Raw genomic sequence first — 22,873 nt, forward strand, 5'->3', positions numbered from 1 at the left:
AATAATAGACAATCGTCTGTCTCCGAACAAACGTACAACACTGTAAATTGCAAACTCTTAATGCCATTGAAACCTATAAGTTACTGTTAAAGAATTAACTTGTAATATACAAAAAACCTCAAAACACAACTTTCGCCACTTCAAGCTCAACAAACAAATAAATTAAAGAACATAACACAGAGGGCAAAACCAAATAAAATACAATATGTATTGAAAAGATATGAATATTTTAAGACAGTTGTAAAAATGGAAGAAAAGCAGTGTCTCCAAGCAGGAAAAATGGAGAGAAGGCACTGGAAGCAGCAGGACCAACAACCTGCAAAAATGAACAAGAATTAGAATATCTGAATTAATGTTTGATGCAGTGATGAAATTCAACAGCATAAACATGGTATTGCCAAAGGGGAACACTACAGTAAGGAAGAATTTTTGTAGACTCTGACGCGAAGAATGTCCATAGAACTCTCAAAATGATTGGCCTTATTTGAAAACTTCTTTCACCAAATCAAAGACCTGGTAACTTTTCCAATCCAATAACTAATAATTATTTAAATTTCAACCTTTGTTGGTTGACAAATTACTGGAATATTTTAAACTTTTTAACATATCAAATCGTGTAGAATGGTATGACTAAACATTATAATCACAAACAGAATCTAGAAGCATGCACAGTTAAGAATAAAGATCAATCTAATAGGGCTTTTTTTTATGCCAATTATTTATAATTTTTCACCAATATCAGATGCATACCTGGGAGGGATGTCAATCTTCTTTCAGGGTCCACAAGTTTCCAACTAAAGAATAGGGGATAACAAAAAATTATGTTCAAGAAACAAATTTGATGACCAAACAAGTCAAAATGACAGGAAATTATGGTAACATTCTGACTAGATTTCAGCTTCTTTGGGCAAATGCAGCTAGAGCATTAGCATGCATAGGAGGAAGGTTGCTCAAAAGGGGCTGTATTTGTTGACCATATAGAGAAATCAAGTGAGAGAAAGCTCTGCCCACTAGAGCTTTGACTTCAGAAGTTTCTTCAGGCGACACCACTACTTGAGCAAAAAGATTGACCAACTCAGGAACTAGAGAGAGGATCTGCTTGCATCAAAAGTGAAAAAACAAAACCAGTAAAAAATCATTTCTTGGAAAGCAAGAATTTAAACAACCGGTCAGCCAATTTTACATTGAGATTAGGGAACAAAACCAAGTACCTGGGGATTTGATGATAAAACAAGAGTAGATACACAACCATATACTGTCATGGACTCCTCATGATCTTCTTTTAAAGGAAGAACCTTTAAGAAAACGGGAAGGACCTGGGAAAAGCAACCAAGAGAGACAGATCCAAAAACAATAATTAGCTATGACGATTAATTTTCTTTCAAAAAAAAGAAAGATGACACCGAAAGATAACCTGATTTAGTGGGATGGACTCAGGATGCACCATTATCATCCTTGCCACTGCGCCAGCCGCGTTATCCCTGACAGCATTGTCTGGCTCAGAATCCCCAAAAAGTGGGAAGAGTCCATGTAATATTTCATTGTAGTGTCTGGTATTGATGTAAGTTTCAATTTGGAAGATGAGATTAATTCCAACATAGAAGACTTAATCACGTAAATGTGCACGCCCCAATCAAAACCCAACAACCCCACAAACAGGAAGGTAAATCAAAATTCAAAACTACCAAAAGATCAGAAACTGCTCTCCAAGCAACATGACTATTTAGAAGGATACTTCAAAGTTGACTCGCCTCCATTTTTGCACAACTCTCCAACACAAAATGCAGCATTCCTTCTATTAGTTCCCTCAGGTGAAACTAGTTCTTTCTTTACCAAAGGCATCACCCGCTGAAGCGTATGGAGGTTTCAAAAATCAGCAGTATATTCTTACACCATTAATGATCCAAAAATTAGATTGAAAAAAAAAAAAAAAAAAAAAAAAGGGAAGCAATAAAATTACATCAACATAGTCTGCTATTGGAGAACCCATATCCTGAGCTACTTCAGCGAGGCAAGCAACCACCATGGTCCGATCTTGTGGAGGCCGTGAGGCTCTCTGCATATGCCAATAACTAAAACAGTGAGATATTTCAACAAAGAAATGACACCACAAGATCAGTTGCTAACCCACCGCGAATTTCATTAAAGGATCAAATAGGTTTGCAAAGATGGGTGCAAAATGAGAACCCATGGACTTGGCAAATGCAGGAAGAAGATCAGAAACTGCATCCATAAGATCTTCGTCGTGTTTGGTATCATCATCATCAATCTCGCTGTCCGATTCTATTCGCTGACAAACGGATTTCTCTCGAAGCAATAACAAAGTAGCATCAACAAGCCGAGGCACATCTGAAATTAGATCACATAAAAATCAAGTTCTAAGTAAGAAATTTTATTTGAATAGGAAAGATTTCTTTGAATAATACGCAAAATGAAGGCAACTAGATCTATACTTACATGGCTCAATGGCCATGTAACCATATTCCTTGATGATGTCAGCTATGCTCATACAAGCTTGAGCAACAACTTCCTTGTCATCATCTTCAGTCATAGTCTTGATATAGATATTCATCACGGAATCTGTAGAATATAAAGAGCGTGATAAGATTTCTACCACTGCTAGAAAACCAGCCAGGCCAAGCAATTTTGATGCTAAGATATTTTTTGCAGATATTTGCCATTCCTATATCATCTTCTTACCAAAAATTTCTTTCGTCTTTGCTGGTCCATCCTGCCAAACAAGAAGAAAGATTGTGATCATATTAGAACTTAGTAGTATATCCTGCCCACCTATGGCAATTTACACAACAGACAGTAACAAGACCAAGATAGCTTTCAAACTTAACTTTTTTCTCTTTTTTCTTTTTTTTATGAATACTTTCAAACTCAAGTTGCTAACGTTAAAAGCCTGCTTCTAAAAGCATTGACAACTGAGACAGTACTTCTATTGACTAAGATATACACGTAACCGATATTGTCAGATAAAAAGCACCACAAACTCTTAATAAACAAATCCAGATGACAAATAAAAACCATAGTTCAAATTGCAAGTATAAGAACCCAAATTTGAGAGAGAGAGAGAGAGAGAGAGGATTCTGATGCAAACTAACATTTTGACTCTGGAAGATTGCCTGTGCCGCTGTTAAGACATCTGCAGTTAAAATAACTTTATAAATGAGCACTCCATAGATTCATACATGAATTTGAAACCCACCAGGTATGAAGTGATATCAGACTTGAAAGTTTACCAGTATCTACAACTTCCACTATCAATTATCAAGTATTCAATTCTGTACAATTGAGTGTAAAGTTAAGACAGAAAATAATGATCTGGAAACATAGTTCCCCATCCCAACTTACAACATTATACCAGTATACTATTGTAGCTATATATAGACCTGTACAGCAAACCTGAAGTAAACCTTCACTGCTTGTCTCGCATAGGTTCACTGAGCTTGAATAAGCCTAAATATATTTCCTTGATTTCTACAATATCGTTTTATCATATTTATTTTAACTCCTTTTTTCTTTTGTGGGGGGAGGGGGGCTTGATAAAGACAGAATGGAAGAGAACAAAACCACTCACATCTTGAAATCATTAGAATAGAAGAGCTGGAGATAAGGCTCTGCTGATAATGTCAAGATGGCACTAGTTTTTCAACAAAAGTGATCAGCAGAATTTTTGATCTAGCAATAAACTGCTTCCGAATTAACCAACTTGAATAAGTTATTTTATGAAAGCTAGTCACATTTCACAGTGCATAAGGGAAATATTTGACCAAGGAAAGAGGAGACAAAATGGGTTGTATGCACAGTACAGATAATTTTGCCATAAGCAGAGCTCCCACTCACGTTTCAAAGCTGTGACTGCCTGAAGCCGAACATCTTCATGAAAATACCCAGCATGTCTTACCAAAATTTTCAGTGACTCCTCCAAATAGCTTAGAAAGATTAAGAAACCCAAAACCTACTTTACTTCATATATGCATCTTTACCATCACAAGGTTGAGATGGGAAAAAATACCAAAATAAATAGAAATGTGAAAGGATACGGTGCATAAGAACTTTTTGTGTGTTGTGCAAATAATCCAAGAGCTTGAGTAGCAGCAGCCTTTTCATCCAGAACTCCAGTTCTTATACTGATATTACGTACTCTTGGCTCATCATGAGCTTCGTCATCAGATGAAACTCCACCAAATCCATTAAAAGTTTCATCATCGGACTCATCAATGTCCACCGCAGAGCCATCATCCAGATTGCAGGAAGCAAATGCTAGAGGTACCACATGAGGAAGATACTGTTTACCAGGATAAATATTCACATGTAAACATAGGCACTAAGAGAGATCCACAAGAGTTCAATTTTACAAATCCATCCATGCGAACCTGCACAAAACCATCAGCCAAAATTTCTGCTATATTGCTGAAGAATCCATGGGTGTACTCCCGAAGCTCACTGAACTCCAATCCAAAACCCTGAGAATAAAGACATAAAATAATTACTTGAAGAATAGTGATAATAATTCCAGCCAAAGAGAAGTGGCATGGCAATTACTGCAATTGCAGCTTCGATGAAAGGGGTTAAAATTGGTTCCATCCTCATTCTCCCTACAGACATTGCAACAATTCCGACTAGTTCAGTAGCCCTTGCTCGTGAACAAAGATCCTCGTCATTGGTAAGCACCATGAAATTTTTCATCAACTCTAGAACCCTTTCAGCATATGGGAGGAAGGCTTGCTCTGCGGCAGCTGCAACTGAACCAATTGCAGACTGCAAGGAAATTAAATCTAAAATTTATACTCAAAGACAAGAAAATGAATGTTTCAGTTAATCCAAACAATATCAAGATTAATTATGGAAGTCTTTAAAGCACATAAGATATATTTTGATACCATGCATGTCTCCTGCAAATTTCGAGGGCTGCTTTGGAGGGCTGCCAATAATCTCCCCATCAAAGGATCAAGAAAAGGAAGGATTTCCTCCCCCATGTTCTCACAAAATGCAGCCAAAGCATAGTAAGACTTCTCCTGTGGAAAACGACCGACTTGTATAAGATAATAATTTATAAAAATTAATTCCAGATTTCAACACCTTCTCTAAATTACCTTTACTTCATCAGATGCATCCTCAAGGGAATTTAAGATACAGGGAAGAACACTTTCATAATGAGATACAATTTCAGGCTGCAAATGCTCAGCGAATTGACCCAATGCAAATGATGCAGCCCCTCTAACCATTTGTTCAGGATCCCTCAAAGCCCCTAAGACAATATGAAGAACAGGTTCCAACTGCTTTTTCATAGACTCCAAACAACCCTCTGAAATGACACCTAAAGCTGTAACAGAAGCTTCCCGATACTTTGGATTTGCATTCTTACTGCTCAAAGAAGCAAATTCAAAAACAGGGGGAAACACATGTTTTGGGAGGTTCAAAGCCATAGTGTCAATAACTTCAGCAGCACCTCTATCTGGTGCAAGATCATCATCTTCATCTCCATCAGTGGACTCTGCAAACAATGGGCATATAACTTGCAGGATAGGGATTACCAACTTATGCTTTTTAAGGGAATTGGACTTGTATTTCGCTAGCCATGATATTATCTGAATAGCCTGATAAATTGAACAAAGCATAAGCAAGCAAATTATATAGAGCACCTAGGAGGAGTAAGAGCAATCACACAGGTCAAATTAAACAGTCAACTGTATACCAACTACTAAGGCTGACTAGAGTATGAAAACAGGAAAATATGCTTGACACTCCTTCCTACCTGATGACGTGTGCTGGATTCCAAATTTTGACTTGAGCAAACTTCAAGGGAGAACTGCACGATGGATTTGACAGATTCCCCAAGAAGAGGTGCAGGAGATTCAATCAACTCATCAAAGATTTCAAAAGCAATTACAGCTACATCTTCCTCACCAGAGGCAAGACATTGTCTTGATACATGTAAAATGCTAGGAATGAACTCACGAAACTTGACCTGCATGGGTAACATATAGTTTAATGCAACATAAGAAGGCATAAATAGCAGTCCCAGCCTGCAGGAAGTGCAAAGTGCTAAGCCACCACAAACATCAAAGAAATTGTGGAAAAAAGTAACACAGTCATGCATCCCAAGATTTGGCAAAAGATCAAATCATCAGCTCCACTGAAAAAATTAACATCCAGAAAATATAAGATCATATTTTACTAACACTTTTTTTTTATTGGTAACACACGCACCCAACAGGTTTTGAACCATGACTGCATAGTACCAGTGTGGGGTGGGCCAAGGTGGGTGCCATTCGTGCAAGAGCTCATTGGCTATTTTATCACCTATTATCTACATAAACAATTTATTGAAATCCAACATCCAACAAGGGTAACAATCAAATTACTCATCTTGCTGCCAATCAAGAACATGATCAATCCTAGACTATGCTGGACCAAGGGTAACAATATAAGCACCTGAAGAAAAGATGTAGATCTAATAAATACATTTCCTTTATAGGTCAGTAAGCAATGAACCAAAATGATGGCTCATTCTATACTACCATCCATGAGCTTCAGATTTTTTCTGTCATGTAACTCCCTCAGACAACGATCTCAAAAAAGATTTTCTTCAGCGTCATAATTCCCTGAGACACTATGCAAACACTATATATCCATATTTGTATCATGCTCAATAGCTTAAACGGATGTCTTCAGGTTCCACACATGTTTCATGCAGCTGTCCCAGACCCTCACTATCACATTTCAACTTAGGATGTAGTGCACATTTAGCAGTAGTTGGTCTCTCTTTGACCTCATTCTGTAAAAACTAAATCCAACCTCATCAATATGTACATCCAAGTAGTACAGACATGCTCAATCACCGTGGATAAAAGCCCACATAAATTCCAAATCAGCATAAATGGGATGACAATAATACTAGCAACTAAGATATATGGCACCAAAGATAATAAAGTCAATAACACAATCAATAGATAGGTTTTCCAAAAGTATATGGCTGATGATGAAGATTATATCAACTCCGAATCTAACTTCTAGCAAAATCATACTGCAACCTCAATAAATGGGCAGGTTTATCCCAAAATCAATCATCTAATACAAGATAATTTCCGCTCTGGAGTCCATTCAACAGACAGCTTTTCACCTAGTGAGACCGCCATCCTCGCATTGAAAGTTATCACGCAATACTAATTTTCAGAAACAATTCTGCTTATGAACATTACATAGAAATGCTAGTCTGAGAAAGCCTATACGTACAAGTGCTAATCCAAGGAAGTGTAGACAACAAGAATAAGAAACAAATCCAGTAAGAAATGAACCATTTCACCATCCTTGGACAACTCTGAAGTGCCAACGCTGGCCTTTCCCTTTCACATAGCTCTCATATTGTCCTAAGAGGGACAATGATCACAAGTATGGAAAAGTAATTCAAACCCCAACATCTATTACACATTAATCATTTTGAATAGATCCAAAAATTGACATGCTTTCCCACAAGCAAACTATATCCTAAACCCTAACATCACTTCAAACCAAAGCCCTCCACTACCCCAATAATACCTAATGAATAACTTCATTGTTCAAATAATACTCACAACTAAAAATAAATCAATGTAATATTCATGCCAACCAAACATAAAATGTAATTTGGCTAAGCTAGCTACAGAATCAAACATCAAGGTGCAAAAGGGAATTGCTTACATATTCCCTATAACTAATTAGCTATTAAACAATTCTCCATGCCTCACAATTTGAATTAGAATATGACATGTGCATCAGGATAATAACCAAAAAGCATTACCATCAATAAATTGTATTCAAATTTTCATATGACAAAGGACAAAGGAGCATTGCCAAGTTAGAAGCAAGTTCTAAACGATTTTGCTCTAATTGAATGCATCATTTTCATGGCAGGTTTTCAATGATGTATCCTGTAACACACCAGTCTCATATTAGCTTAGGTGTTGCCCATATAAAGTGGGTGGTTTATAAAAAGACACTAATGAGCGCTAAGTCTCACATTGCTTACTTACTAGGCAAATCTGGGTTTTTTTTTTTTTTATAAGTAATAATGATATAAATCAAAAGTGCAGAGGGGCGCAACCCATATACGCGGGAAGTATAAATAGAGAGTGCCTAAGAGGGAGAGAAATGAAAAAGGAGGTCATAAAAACTAATCACTAAATGAGCTAGCCAAGCGGTCATCTAAGAGTAAAGAGTAAAGAAGAAAAGATGAGTCAATTCCTTTATAGTGAGGCGCTTTGGAGTAAGGTTATCAAAGCTAAATATGAAGACAAGGAAGGTGGGTGGTGCACTAAGGAGGTGCCGGGTGCCCATGGTGTGGGCCTATGGAAGCACATTCGTCAAGGTTGGAATCTTTTTGCCAAAGAGATTCGTTTCGAGGTGGGGGAGGGTTCGAAAGTTCGTTTTTGGCATGATATTTGGTGTGGGGAGAGTCCCTTGAAGCAAGCTTTTCCGTCCTTATTTAATATCGCCAGACACAAAGAAGCTTGGGTGAAGGATAATTTTACTTGGAGGAGTGGGAGAGTTGATTGGAATGTCATTTTTATTCGGCCCGTCCAAGATTGGGAGATGGATATGGTTTCTCCTTTCTTTGATCGGTTGTATTCTTGCAAGATTTCCATAGGAGTGGCAGATCGTATGTGCTGGATTTCGTCTAAGAAAGGAAAGTTTGAGGTTAAGTCGCTCTACAAGGCTTTGTCCCTATCCAGTCAAGAGGTGTTTCCTTGGAAGAGCATTTGGCGCACTAAAGCTCCTATGCGAGTGGCTTTTTTTGGGTGGACAGTGGCTCTAGGCAAAATCTTGACACATGATAATTTGCGTAAGAGGAATATAGTGGTCATGGAGTGGTGTTGTATGTGCAAGAAGTCCGGAGAGACAGTCGATCATCTTCTTCTTCATTGTGAGCTCGCTAGTGCTCTATGGCATTCGATTTTTAGTCGGTTTGGCTTGCATTGGGTCATGCCTTGCAGGGTGAGAGCCTTGTTCGAGAGTTGGTGGTCGGGAGGACGATCCCGGAGCGCAGTTGTGTGGAAGATGATCCCTCTGTGTCTTATGTGGTGTATATGGAATGAAAGAAATGCTAGATGTTTTGATAATTCCACTAGGACTATAGAGGAATTGACCCATTTTTTCCTCTTCACTCTTTACTCTTGGACGGCCGCTTGGCTAGCTCCTATAGAGATTAGCTTTTCTGATTTTCTTTTTCACTTTTCTCCCTCTTAGGCGCTCTCTTTTTATACCGCCCGTGTAAATGGGTTGCGCCCCTCTGCGCCTTTGCTTTCTAATACATTTACTTATCAAAAAAAAAAAAAAAAGTCCTAGTAGAGTCCTCAAAACATCTAGCGTTTCTTTCAATCCATATACACCGCATAAGACATAGAGGGATCATTTTCCACACTACCGCGCTTCGAGCACGTCCTCCCGACCACCAGCAATCGAACAATTCCCTCACTCTACAAGGCATAACCCAATGCAACCCAAACCGACTAAAAATAGTATGCCAAAGAGTACTTGCGATTTCGTAGTGGAGAAGAAGATGATCTACTGACTCTCCTGTCTTCTTGCACATACAACACCACTCCACCACCACAAGATTCCTCTTACGCAGATTATCATGAGTCATAATTTTGCCTAGGCCCGCGGTCCACCCGAAAAAAGCCACTCGCAAAGGCACCTTTGTGCGCCAAATACTCTTCCAAGGAAACACCTCATGGTCAAAATTAGACAAGGCCTTGAAGAGAGACTTAACCTCGAACTTGCCTTTCTTAGACGAGGCCCAGCGAATACGATCCACAGTACCTATAGAGATCTTACAAGAGTACAACCGATCAAAAAAAGGAGAAACCAAATCCATCTCCCAGTCCCGAACGGGCCGCACAAAAATGATATTCCACTCCACAACTCCATTCCTCCAAGTAAAATTATCCTTCACCCAAGCTTCTTTGTGTCTAGCAATACTAAACAAGGATGGGAAATCATGCTTCAAAGAATTTTTCCCACACCAAATATCATGCCAGAAACGAACTTTCGAACCCACCCCCACCTCAAACCGAATACCTTTGGCAAAGAAACTCCAACCTTGTCGAATATGCTTCCATAAGCCCATACCATGAGAACCCAAAACCTCCTTTGTGCACCACCCACCTTCATGGTCTTCATACTTAGCTTTGATAACCTTGCACCAAAGAGCCTCACTCTCATTCGCATATCTCCAAAGCCATTTCCCCAAGAGAGCTTGATTAAACTGATGCAACTTTCGAATGCCAAGACCACCATAGTGCAGGGGACGACAAACTTGGTTCCAATTTACAAGATGCAACTTAGACTCATCTCCCATCCCTCCCCACAATAAATCTCTTTGGACTTTCTCAAGCCTTTTAGCTACACTCATAGGAATCAGAAACAAAGACAAAAAGTAAGTCGGGAGATTAGTCAACGTACTCTTGATGAGAGTTAAACGGCCTCCTTTAGAAAGGCACATCCTCTTCCAACCACCATTTGAGGCGCCATCTTCTCGATCACATCATTCCACATAACCGTATCCTTATACGGCACCCCAAGAGGGAGACCCAAATACTTCATAGGCAAATCGGCAACACTACACCCAAGGGTATTAGCTAATACCCCAATGTTCTCCACCTCTCCAATAGCCACAATTTTAGACTTTCCAAGATTAACTCTCAAACCCGAAACAGCTTCAAAACATAAGAGAATGAGACGCACATACCGGATTTGCTCGAGAGAAGCTTCACAAAAAATCAAAGTATCATCAGCAAATAAAGAGTGAGAAACCACCAACTCCGAGAAGACCCTATCTCCCACCAAGAAACCTGTCAACAGTCCTTGGTCAACCGTCGCATTCACCATCTTACTCAAGGCCTCCATAACAAGCAAAAAAAGTAGCGGAGAGAGGGGATCCCCTTGCCGAATTCCCCTCGAACTGTTAAAGAACCCTTCCAGAGAGCCATTCACTAGAATGAAAAATCTTACCGACGTAATACACCACTCTATCCAAGCCTTCCACCATTCACCAAAACCACACCTATGCAGCAAATACAAAACAAAGTCCCAATTTACATGGTCATACGCCTTTTCCAAGCCCAATTTACAAATAACACCTAGCACCCCTAACTTCATACAACTATCCACACATTCGTTTGCAATGACAACCGAATCTAGGATTTGATGACCCCCGATGAAAGCATTTTGAGAGTAGGATATAACCTTACCCAAAACAGTTCTCATCCTATTGGCGAGAACCTTAGATACAATTTTGTACACCCCTCCCACCAAGCTAATGGGCCGAAAGTCCTTCATCTCCACTGCATCCGCCTTTTTCGGTATCAAGGAAATGAAAGTTGCATTCAAGCTCTTCACCAATTGACGTCTACGATGGAACTCATCAAAAACCGCCATAACGTCTTGTTTAACTACACCCCAACAAGCTTGAAAAAAGGCCATGGAGAAACCACCTGGACCCGGTGCCTTATCACCATCCATGCCTTTTATCACCTCCCAAACCTCCTTTTCCTCAAAATCTCTTTCTAACCACCTATTATCCTCCTCATCAATAGACAAAAAAGACTGGTTATCCATTCTAGGCCGCCATGAACTTTGCTCCGAGTATAAGCTTTGATAATACTGCACAATGTGATCTTTTACCTCAACTGGATCATCGGATAAGACGCCATTAATACGAAGCACTTCCACACAATTGTACCTACGATGAGAATTCGCCATCTTGTGAAAGAAACGAGTATTTTGGTCCCCCTCCTTGAGCCACAAAGCTCTCGATTTCTGACACCAGTGAATTTCTTCACACAACAAGGTATTCTCCAAAACTTTCAACATATCCGCATTTCGAATCTTTTCCTCCTGATCTAACCCTCTCGACTCTGCCAACTCATCCAGCTCCTGAATACCTCCCATCAACTCCTTGTTTTTCCTCCCAATATTGCCAAACACCTCCTCATGCCATTTTGAGGGATTTCAATTTATTAGCTAACACAAAACTAGGTAAGCCCTCGAACGAATAGGATCCCCACCAAGAGCTAACCTTGTCAACAAAACCTTCGGCTTTGAGCCACATGTTTTCAAATTTAAAATACTTATTACCTCCGCAAAGAGCCCCACAGTCCAAAAAAATAGGGAAATGATCGAAGAACATGCGTTGAAGTCTTCTTTGTAACACTGCTGGGAAATGATCTTCCCAATCCGAGGATAGCAAGAACCGGTCAATTCTAGACCATATCTCATTTTCTTGATTATTGGACCAAGTAAATTGTCCCCCCATCATCGGAATGTCCACCAAATTGTTCTCTGAAATGAAGTCCAAGACATCCATCATGCCCGAAGAGTAATAAGAAGCACTAGAGCGCTCACTAAGGAACCGGACAATATTAAAATCCCCGCCAAGACACCAAGGGACCTCCCACACATTCATCAAACCAGCCAGCTCTTCCCAAAGGACCCTCCTCTCCACATCCTCATTCAGACCATACACCCCCCCAAACGCCCAAACCCAGTTGTCCTCCACATTTTGAAAAGAGCACGCCAAGGTGTACTGCCCCACACACTCCTCCTTACTCTCCACCACCCTCCTATCCCACATCATTAACATCCCCCCCCGACAAACCATTAGACCCTTTATACTTCCACCCCACATGTTGACCACCCCCAAAGACTGTGGACCACCTCACGGGAAATAGTCTCCATCTTAGTCTCAATCAAACATACTATATCTGCTTTCCACTCATTCAATAAACCCCTAATACACAACCTTTTTTTGAGGGAATTCAACCCTCTCACATTCCATGCTACAATGTTAAGCTTCATGATCCACCAATTCGACCCCTCCCTCGACCCCTACCTTGCATAGATATTGTCTGGCCCCTGTCAGAAAGAAGAGCACTATCTGACTCCTTAAATCCTTTGGGGGCAGGACCATAGGCAGAAAAGTCTCCCAGATCAGAGTCCAACTGCATCCTGGAAGCTTCAATAGAATTGAACAAAGCTGCCAACTCCTCCTTCTTCCCCTCATCAGAAACACCAATTTTTAGACAAAAATTGAGGCAGCTTTCAACTACCCAGCTAGAAGAAATCTTTTCTGATCCTAAATCCTCCAACCCGATTGATGCTGAGACATTGTCCTCGTCCCTACGTGACCCAAGCCCAAGTAACACCAACGCCGGCTCCCTTCCAATTCCTTCCTGTCCACTTTGAAACGACTAAACCAGGCTCATTGCCTCCCCCCGACATACCCCTGTAACCATCCCAGAATTCCGACGAGATGACAATACCATCAGAACCTGATCTGTGGCAGAGCTCGTTTCCTCACCAGCATCATCTGTCTCCGCAGGACACTCCGGCGAACCCTCACCAGCATCACCGGTCTCCATTCGGCGCTCCGACAAGCTCTGTAGGCTCTCCGGCAAAGAATGCATCTCCGGCACCCTCTGGGTAGATTCCGGCAACGACCCTAGAAACCCTTTCACCTGCCCAGAAGCCGAAGAAGAAGCTTCTAACGAGCCCACCGTTGCGGCATTCCACCTTTGTGGCCCAAACTTCCTCCTCCTATAAGTCACCATAGCTTTGCCCTTTCCAGTGGGCTGTGCCTCGATCACCGGACTTCGAGGATCCTTGCCACCAGTGCCGATAGCCGCTTTGGAAGCTCCTTCAGCCGCTGGCCGAACCCCCCTATCCACTGATAAGACCCTTGCGACCACCGACGATGGACTTGCCGACCTAGCCATGTCAGGTTGCAAGCCATACGCGACCTTCTCATGCTTCTCCGTCAGAATCATCTCTTCTGAACTATTTGCTCCTATTGATCCACCATGCCCTGAGCTATTAAAGCCCAAGCCTGAGCCCATCGTTCCTTTAGGCTTAAAAACCGATCTCTTCTTTACCCTCAACCATTTATTGGGCTTAGTGACTTTCCTTTTCAGCCCAGACTCCTTTTTCCCCTTCAATGTTGACTTCCTCTGGCCCGCTGAATTTTTGTCTCCCTACCCAAGCCCAAGCCCAAGCCCAAGCCCACTACCCTCCATATACTTGAATGCCTTGTCAATCTGCGACAACCCCACGTCACAGTCCCGTTTCAGACGTTTCAACATCTCCCTGACTTTGAGGAGCTCGAGACTTACCTTAGAGTAGGTCTGCCCAACATGGTGCCCCTTCCCCCCTGTCCCGTCATGCATTCAGAAGCTGTCATCGAGTCATGTGACAATGCCGAGGTTTGGGAACTGCTCGCCAGAGCTCTAAACGAACACCCCGTGCGACCGCCATCCTTCGAGCCATGTGTTCCAACCTCTGCAAAGTGCTTGGACATACCTTGCCGAACCTAAAATCTTCGTCGGAACCACCCCGGGATCGCTATGAGCCCTCGCTGATGCATGGGTCTTTGACGGAACCAATGCTTTCCTGCCAAACTCATGGGTTTGCTGTTCCATATGACCAGAGGCACTTTTCGGCCACCTTTGCACCCTTGCGCACTGTTCTTGGCCGGAGTTACAACACTCCTTTGTTTGCTTCGACGACAGTCTCACCGCCTCCGCGTAACTCCTGCATCCCTTGACCTCCTTATCTCTCTTTTCTTCCCTGAACACTCGAGGCTCACTAACCACTCGATGCTCACGTAGAGAAGAGTTTGCCACTCGCATTTCCTCGCTAAAACAATCCCACCCTATCCCACGCCGTCCTTCTGGAATGATGATCTAGCCACACCTTCTTCTTCCATCAAATTCCTCCACAGTCAGAAAGCATCCATGCCTATTAGCACACTTCTGAGCTATTATTCTAGGATACCCAGCTCTAGATTGATCCCAAAAGACTTCTGAGTTATCCACTGCTACCAAATCCTCCACAATTCGCACCATCCAAGCTAGCTCATCCTTCTTCATGAAAATGGACCTTTTGAGTCTTTTACTCCTCTCAAAATCCTCACCCCCGATGCCCCTACCTTAATCAGCACCTCAAACTCTTTGGATTCCACCGACCACCTTCTCTAACCAGCCATGACACAGCCTAAAGCTAACACCAAACAGCTCTCACGCACCACCCACGCGCCGACACAAGGCGGGAGTGAATGAGAGAGAGAGAGATCAATAACAGCTGTATTTAGGATTCCTGGGTTTATGAGTGAATCTAGGACAATTCCAAATTAACTAGTCATTTTCGAGTGATAGCATAAATGTGGTTAGTGCTTGTTCCTAAGTTATTACATCTGCAACAAGACCCACAAATACAATCACTGCATCATAGGCATCTCTAACCCTAACCTTGGCATGTGCTTGCCAAGCAGAAAACACCAATTGCTCTCCCCCTGAGCCTCTTATTCTATAAAGTGTTACCTTTATAATGCCTTAAAACAGAAGTCCAGATGGCTAGTTTTTAAACAACCTATGAACTTTTATTATCAATAACAATTTGCAGTGTCAACCCACAATTTCTCAAATATACAAGCAATACAAATTAGAGAACTGGTTTAACTATAAGAGATGTTGAGTTAACACTCTATCCAGCACATGATGTCTGTACTTAATATAGAGCCATTCTAAAAACTTACTCATTAAAAATACCATACTGTCCAGGCAAGCAGATGCAGATTGCATTCATGTTTTCCTCTTATGCAACAAAGAGGTTGTTTATAATTCCCTCCCCACCTCCACCATCTTCCTCCCCCACCCAAAAGAAGAAACCAAAAAATAAAAAAGTAATACCAATATCACCTACAACGTGCATTCATAGACATGCACAGTAAATCGTAAAATCCAATCTCAATCAACATCAGACCACAATTTACTACAATACTGATGCAAATTACTAGCTAATAGGCTCAAGATGGTGTTGGAGAAGATCATTTCTAAGTCATGGAATGTGTTTAGCCAAGGTAGAATGCCTTGATAGTAGAATGAGATTAGGAGATCCAGGGGTTTATTTGTAAAATGGACTTAGAAAAAGCTTATAATGATGTTAATTGGGATTTTCTGTTGTACATGCTGAGAAGGTGTGGATTTGGGGGGAAATAGTGCTCTTGGATAGCTCGCTGAATTTCTTTGGTGCGTTTCTCGATGTTGGTGAATGGCTCTCCTACGGACTCTTTAGCAACTCTCGTGGCTTGAGGCAAGGGGAACCCTCTGTTTCCTTTGTTGTTTGTCATTCTAAAGGGAACCGTTTGGTAGGATGATTTCTACTACTGCAAATGGAGGTCTGTTGTCAAGCTTTTCTTGTGGAGACAAGGGTTGACATCTCTCACCTTCTGTTTGTTGATGATACCTTGATTTTCTATGGGGCCGACCCTAATCATCTATGTAATCTACGAGGCTTATTCTTATGTTTTGAAGTTGGATCGAGTTTGAAGATGAACTTAGCGCAAGTCGGAATTGGTTCCTGTTGGTAATGTTGATAATGTGAATGAGTTGACTGGGATTCTGGGTTGTGGGGATGTGTCTCTACCCTTGAAGTATCTTGGTCATCCGTTGAGGGCTTCCCATAAGGCCAAACAGAAAATAGAGCTCAGGTTGGCTAAATGGAAAATATTATATCAGTCTAAGGGTGGTAGGCTTACCTTTATCAAGAACACCTTTCCAATTTACCTATGTCATGTCTCTCCCTATGGGTGTTGCAAACTGTATAGAAAAGCTTCAACGTGAATTCTTATGGGTGGGCTAGGCAAAGAGTTCAAATATCACTTTAGTGAGATGGTTCAAGATTTGTACGCCGATCTCTAAGGGAGGTTGGGGATTAGAAACTTGATGAGGTTCAATCATGCTTTCTTAAGCAAATGGTTTTGGCGCTATAGGCTTAAAAGAGAGGCTTGATAGAGAGTTGTTGTGGATGCTAAATATGTAAGTTCATGGGGAGAGTGGTACTCTTAGGGAGCTTGTTAGGGCGTATGGAGTGGGATTATGGAAGAATATTATGAGGGGTTGGGGGAAGTTTTCAAGTCATACTAAATTTGAGGTAGGAGATGGCTTCAAGGTTAGATTATGGCATGATCTATGTTGGCAGGATGTGGCCCTTAAGGAAGCTTTTCGGGTTTATTTGGTATTGTGTGCGCAAATGATGCTTTTGTTGTGGATCACATGGTAATTTCAGAAGGTTCCATTCAATGGAACGTGAGCTTTGCAAGAGCATCTCATGATTGAGAGGTGGATGTATTTTCCTCATTTTTCCAAGTGTTGCATTTAGGAGAGTGAGACGGCAAGGTGAGAGAACAAGTTGTGGTAGGTCCCTTCCAAAAGAGGATTGTTTGGTGTTAAATCTTTTTACAGTGTCATGAGTTGTAAAGATGGTCACCACTTCCCTTGGAAGAGTGTATGGCGGACTAAGGCTCCAATGAGGATGGCCTTTTTTGATTGGTCTGCGGCCCTAGGAAAGATCCGTAATATGGACAATCTCTGGAAGCGGCTCATCATTGTAGTCAATAAGTGTTGTATGTGTAAAAGAAATGGAGAGTTTGTGGATCATCTTCTTCTTCTTCTTCATTGTGAGATTGTTTATGTTATGTGGAATGTTTTCTTTGGTCGGTTTGAGCTGTCTTGGGTTATATGCTTGTTGGTGGATTGTCGGCAATACTCGGAGTGATGTCTTTGGCAGGAATTATAGAAGTTTTGAGGACCAAGAGAGGACTTTGGAGGAGATTCATTCTTTATTTTTCAAAACCCTATATCTTTGGATGTATGCTTTTGTTTCTTCTTTCATGATTTTCTTGTTCTTTTTGTTCTTATAAGTTAGGTGGTTTCTCTTGGTATACTCCAAGTGTACCTAGAGACGTCTTATACTTTTAATGATATGTCGATTACTTATAAAAAAAAAAAGTCCAAACTTTTTTAAAAAAATATAGTTTAATTTGGATTTGGGACCCACTTGGAATCCTCTATGGTCTAGCATAGTCATCATACACCTGAGGTTTCTCTGCAATATAATGCTGCTGGTTTTGTTTTATTTCACACCTCTCTATTTCAAGAGTCAAATATATGTGTGTGTGTGTGTGTGTGTGTGTGTGTGTAGTTTCCTTACACTATTGGACAAGGGTGGTGATTGTGGTCTGTGTCTTATCATGTTAGGAATTGGGTCTACTTACGTATTATGGGAACTTCATGTCGGTCCTTGGTACTATTGGTTTAGAGGTCAAAGTGACCAAATCCTATAATTACTAAATTTTCAATCCCAGGCCCATTAGAATTAGGAAGTGCTAGCAGACTTAAAATCTATGTAATCCTTTCAGTTGAAGGCAGTGATAAAGCAGAGAACATATCGAGCATTTATGGGGAATTTGAGTATTGATTGATGCAATTCTAACCCAGGGCATAATGCCTAAGGAACCTATAAATTGCTGTGTGAGACCTAGACATCTCCTTTGTTAATTAATTCCTCCAAGGTTGTCATCACTTTTTCTTCTTCAATTTAGTATCATGCATGACTGCAAGTGCTTTGTAACCCCAGCTCTCTTTTAATCAAAAGCTGTCTTTCCAACAACCCAGCATCTTAAGAAGAAGGATGCTGCCAAGAGATACTTTGCAACATTCTTTTTTTCTTTGGATATGATATTTATATTAGAAAACAAAATAATGGTGCACCTTAAGTAGACAAGAATACCAAAGGATCCACAAAAGTTGCATCTTAAAACTTTGAAGACCCAATAATTTCCAAAAGAAAGAGGTTACTTATCAAAAAAAAAAATTCCAAAAGAAAGAGGAGATATGGATATTAGCTGAAAGCACCCATCTGACTGGAAAGAAGTCATCACCATAAGTTTAAGCTTATTCCTGGGGAAGCCAACATTTCAAGGGCCAGGTATTCCTTCCACAAAAATATACCACCTGAAGTAGAGTCAATAAGGCAATGCAAAACACACTACTGCCATGCCCACACAAGCAACTCAATCATTCCTAGGATCACTGAACATACCCTACTCTCACTAACAACACAGCCCTCCATTCTGATTGGTAAATCATGAATAATTCTTCAAAAGATTCTATGTTATCAGAATCCTTACCAAAGCTACTGTCCAATCCAACAAGGCAAAGGCAGTAACACTTTCCTAACTATATATGCATTAGAATTGCAGGATGTCCAATTGTCCATAACCATAGAACACAACAAATTACTGGACTACATCAGATCAATGTACTTACCATTTAATTCGTGTGAAAAATGATACACGATGCTATCATATTGCATTATGATTAAAATTGCAAAAGTGTGAATTAGTGTTAGTAAGAAATCTTAAAAGCTATAACTTCATAAGGGTATATAGTTTAGTGCACAACTTAGCAATCAAGAAGAGAAATTTCAAACCCACTAATTATATATCTTATCATAACAATAAGTTTCAATGTTAGATGTAGAGGAATTAACATTTGATGGTTAGTTCAAGTAATGCACATTAGCAATCATACATTGCATCTCCTAGCACAAATATAATTTCCCATGTCACTTCTAGAAGTATGCTTTTCTTTTTAATAAGTAGTCCCTTCTAGAAGTAATCTGACATTGTGTCTTATCATTGCAGGACAATGCTATAAAAAAGACAGAAATTACGAAAAAGATAAACACATACCAAGTCATCAGAATAAGTAAAATTGTTTCTCAAAAATTATGTACAATAGAAGCATATACATATGTGAACCACATGATCAGATATTTCTTGTATACAATGGATAAATAGCCAGATTCCTTCCAAGTATAAACTTACCACTTCAGCCCCTTCATTAGTGAACTCTAGAAAGGACCCCACTGCTCTGGTATACAGGCAAAAAATTGTAGTAAGCAACCAAATTACTCTTTCGAGACAAAAGCAAGAACACAAAGTTGTCAAAAAGAATACAGAAAGGACTTTTAAAGTTACTTGAGAGCAGCAACTCTAACACGATTACTAGTTTCATCCTGTAGGCACTTTAATAGAAGAGCTTGCAAGTCTGCGAAATGTGGTTGAAAACTATTCCCAATGGTTTCAGTTAAAGAGCTGAAAAGGACCAGGGCCACCTTATACCACCAAAAGCAAAACAATAGTATATGTTAGCCTATTAAACCTGGTAAATAAGTACCAGAAGAGCAAAAATCCATAAATGACATGGCAAAAGGATAGAGATGCTAGTATTTGTTTGAGTAATCAAGATATTGAACTAGATGCTAAGAAACATCAGGCACCGATGAGATACATATTTAAGGTAGTCTAAGAATCATACTTAGGGAAAATATTTTGGAATTCAGGTTAAGTATGTCCCTAAAGAAGTAAGGAAATTACAAGTTGAAATAAACTCACTACTTTACAATCATGGCTATGCATGTAAGTTTCCAACACGTTCCCAATCAATGTAAATAGTATTCAGTTCAAATTGAGATAACACTTTGACAGAAGTGAAGATATGAAAAACAAAAAAAAAAAAACATTTTTCCAAAAGTTAAATCATGTGAGGAAATTTTAGTTGAGGCAAGCCTCAACTTCGTGATGCTCTGATATATGCAAGTAGCTCAAACTACCAATTGGACAGGACCATCTCTTCTAAGATCATCATTATAATGCCAAGAGCTCTGAGTTGATAACCTTATGAACTGGTACTGGCACAACATGTAAACATGGCGTGCAATATACACCATGAATTTAAAGTGTGTAGAAGAATAATCCATCAAGATTAGTATCGTCCAACGTATTTACACAATCAAAGCGACCATAAGAATGAGGATGAGTGTTGGAAGTGGTCTAATTTGGAAACAAGATAGCAACGATGAACATTATAAGACATTACACTAACATATAGAGAGTGCAATTTGAAGAGTCATAAGCTTACTTCTCTATGGTCTTCCTGTGCACTCTGACTACATTGGAACAAAAAGGGCAGCAAATCAGGCCACTCTCCTGCGGGAACAGCATACTTTGCAATGATACTCACCACATTTGCGCTTGCTCGCCTCACTGGCGAACTGCAGCAACAAGATCAATTAAATCATTATTAAGAAACATAATTACACATACAATAAAGTCTATATCAATTACAGTTGAGACTTGTGCTTAACAAACCTTGAAGTGAAATGGGAAGCAAAAATGATGGCCTCGTTTGACAACGCATTTTGGGGGAGCTTTTTTAGCATAAAAGCAAAAGCATTAAAATAAATCTATAACCACAAAAGACTCATAAAACACTTGAAACTACTCTGCCCTTTATGTCACATCAGAACACTTCTCCAACCAAAAAAAAAAAAAAAAAATCCTCTGAAAAGCGTTGTTAAACAAGGTCAATAAGTTTTAGAGAATAGGGACATCATTTTTAGGGACAAACTTTTGAGCAATTTCTTCATATCCAGCAACTTGAAAAAGTATCTCTCAGAGGTTCGTTATTTTAATTTACATATTCCCTAAATCTTCTCAGCAACCAAACAGACAATGAGAAGGCATATAAATGTATCTTATAGTATATCCAGAGATGCAAGAGTGTCTAAATGATTGATACCTAAAATAAGTACAATCAAGGGGCATCATGGCAAAACCTCATTAATAACTGGCAAACACAACAAAGTGAATTTACGAATTAACAAGAAATGATGGCAATTTCAAATTATCAAGTTAGTGCAAAACGAAAAAGCTTCTACTTAGTAGAAGCCATCAACAACCATGACATGAATCCCTCGGTCACATTATACAAAATCTCAACTAAGCCAAATTATTGTATCCAGGGCAGTTTAAAAGGGAAAGGAATCCCAAATGTTAAGTCTCTCCACCCTCAACAAACTATGGGAAATAAACACATGAACTTAGCCCCTCAGTGCCAAAACTCTAAGCTCTATCTGAAACTCATGAACATCTAATCAAAACATCTTATTCAGCCTCAATTCAATAAGCCAAACACAACCCACTAAACTTTACAACATCAAAAAATCCATAATCCAAGACAATCATATCCGTACACTCACATTCAGCATATAAATGAAAATTCAATGAATCAAACCCAACTCAAACATAAATAACAATATACACTTATAACATTGCAGCATATTTATTTCAATTTTTTCCCTCTCGGACCTGTGCTCCATGGTGATGCTCTCAATGAGGGACTGCTTGACGAGCTGCTTGAGTTGCGGAGAGAGCTTGGCCCAGTGGCCAGTGATCTTCTTGCGCAGCAGCACCGCGGCGAGCTGGCGCACGTTGGGGGTCTTGGCTGTGCGGAGATGCTGCGCCAGCGCAGGCACCACCTGGGGGTCCTTCGCCAGCCGCTTTATCTGCTCCTCAGCCTGCCGCCTCGCGTCGTTGTCCGGCATCAAGAATTGTATCAGCAACAGCTCCAACGACTGCGCCATTGCCCTCTCTGTCTCGCTCTCTCTCTCTCTCTCTCTCCGTGAATTGTTGTTTCAAAAGGGTGACTGCTTGTGATGATGGAGGCTGGTGCCCGTGTGTTGTGACTCACCGACGTGTGAGGGTTTTTGGGTTTTGCTTTGCTTTGTATTTAAGGGAGAGGAAGTGGGGTTTTATTGTAGCGTATATGACAGGTTTTCTTGGAGTTTGATAACACAATATGTCTACGTACGTGTACTATAAAATTAGGGTCGATTTTAGCTCACGTTTAAGCCATGAGCGTGAAACTATATAAGTTAACTCTAATTAAATATATTAGACTTTTCAAGCTTAACCCTATAATTTTGTATTAATTTTATGTCGAATTTATGAATCATATAAAAAATTATCATTTATTATGTCGCATGTCAGATTTGAATCGTGACGAAACATAGGTATAAAATTATATATGTCAACTATAACCCGATCAATTTAATTAAACGAGTCAAACTCTTCAACTCTAACCTTTAATTTTGAGTTGAATTCATATTGAATTTATAAATCGTATCAAAAGTTGTCGGACCT

General features: G+C 40.1%; 1 protein-coding gene across 2 annotated transcripts; it reads right to left on the bottom strand.

Moving 5' to 3' along the window:
• Positions 1-186: 186 nt before the first annotated feature.
• LOC132185162 (ARM repeat superfamily protein) lies at positions 187-22,442 on the bottom strand. 2 transcript variants are annotated; one of them, XM_059598979.2, is made up of 22 exons: positions 22,040-22,442; positions 20,811-20,943; positions 19,868-20,004; positions 19,715-19,760; positions 5,768-5,980; positions 5,106-5,609; positions 4,893-5,027; positions 4,555-4,770; positions 4,386-4,475; positions 4,053-4,297; positions 3,853-3,941; positions 3,111-3,151; positions 2,701-2,731; positions 2,458-2,580; positions 2,132-2,349; positions 1,961-2,056; positions 1,736-1,848; positions 1,415-1,550; positions 1,212-1,316; positions 889-1,095; positions 751-794; positions 187-316 (listed from the first exon to the last, which is right to left on the bottom strand). In XM_059598979.2, the coding sequence occupies exons 1-20, from the start codon at positions 22,312-22,314 to the stop codon at positions 895-897; spliced, it is 3,147 nt and encodes a 1,048-aa protein (XP_059454962.2). In that variant the 5' UTR covers positions 22,315-22,442; the 3' UTR covers positions 187-316; positions 751-794; positions 889-894. The 2 variants fall into 2 exon arrangements, with proteins under 2 accessions (XP_059454962.2, XP_059454957.2); XM_059598974.2 differs by having other exon boundaries at positions 751-1,095.
• Positions 22,443-22,873: the final 431 nt, after the last annotated feature.

The sequence above is a fragment of the Corylus avellana genome, chromosome 2, assembly GCF_965113065.1.
Source record: "Corylus avellana chromosome 2, dhCorAvel1.hap1.2, whole genome shotgun sequence".
Lineage (NCBI taxonomy): Eukaryota > Viridiplantae > Streptophyta > Magnoliopsida > Fagales > Betulaceae > Corylus > Corylus avellana.

Coding starts and splice junctions, on each gene's coding strand:
- LOC132185162 (XM_059598979.2), bottom strand. CDS start 22,314: ATGGCGCAGTCGTTGGAGCTGTTGCTGATACAATTCTTGATGCCGGAC. Junction 5,981..19,714: donor CTAATGAAGGGGCTGAAGTG/GTAAGTTTATAC, acceptor TTACCCATGCAG/GTCAAGTTTCGTGAGTTCAT. Junction 2,732..3,110: donor CAATCTTCCAGAGTCAAAAT/GTTAGTTTGCAT, acceptor CTTGTTTGGCAG/GATGGACCAGCAAAGACGAA.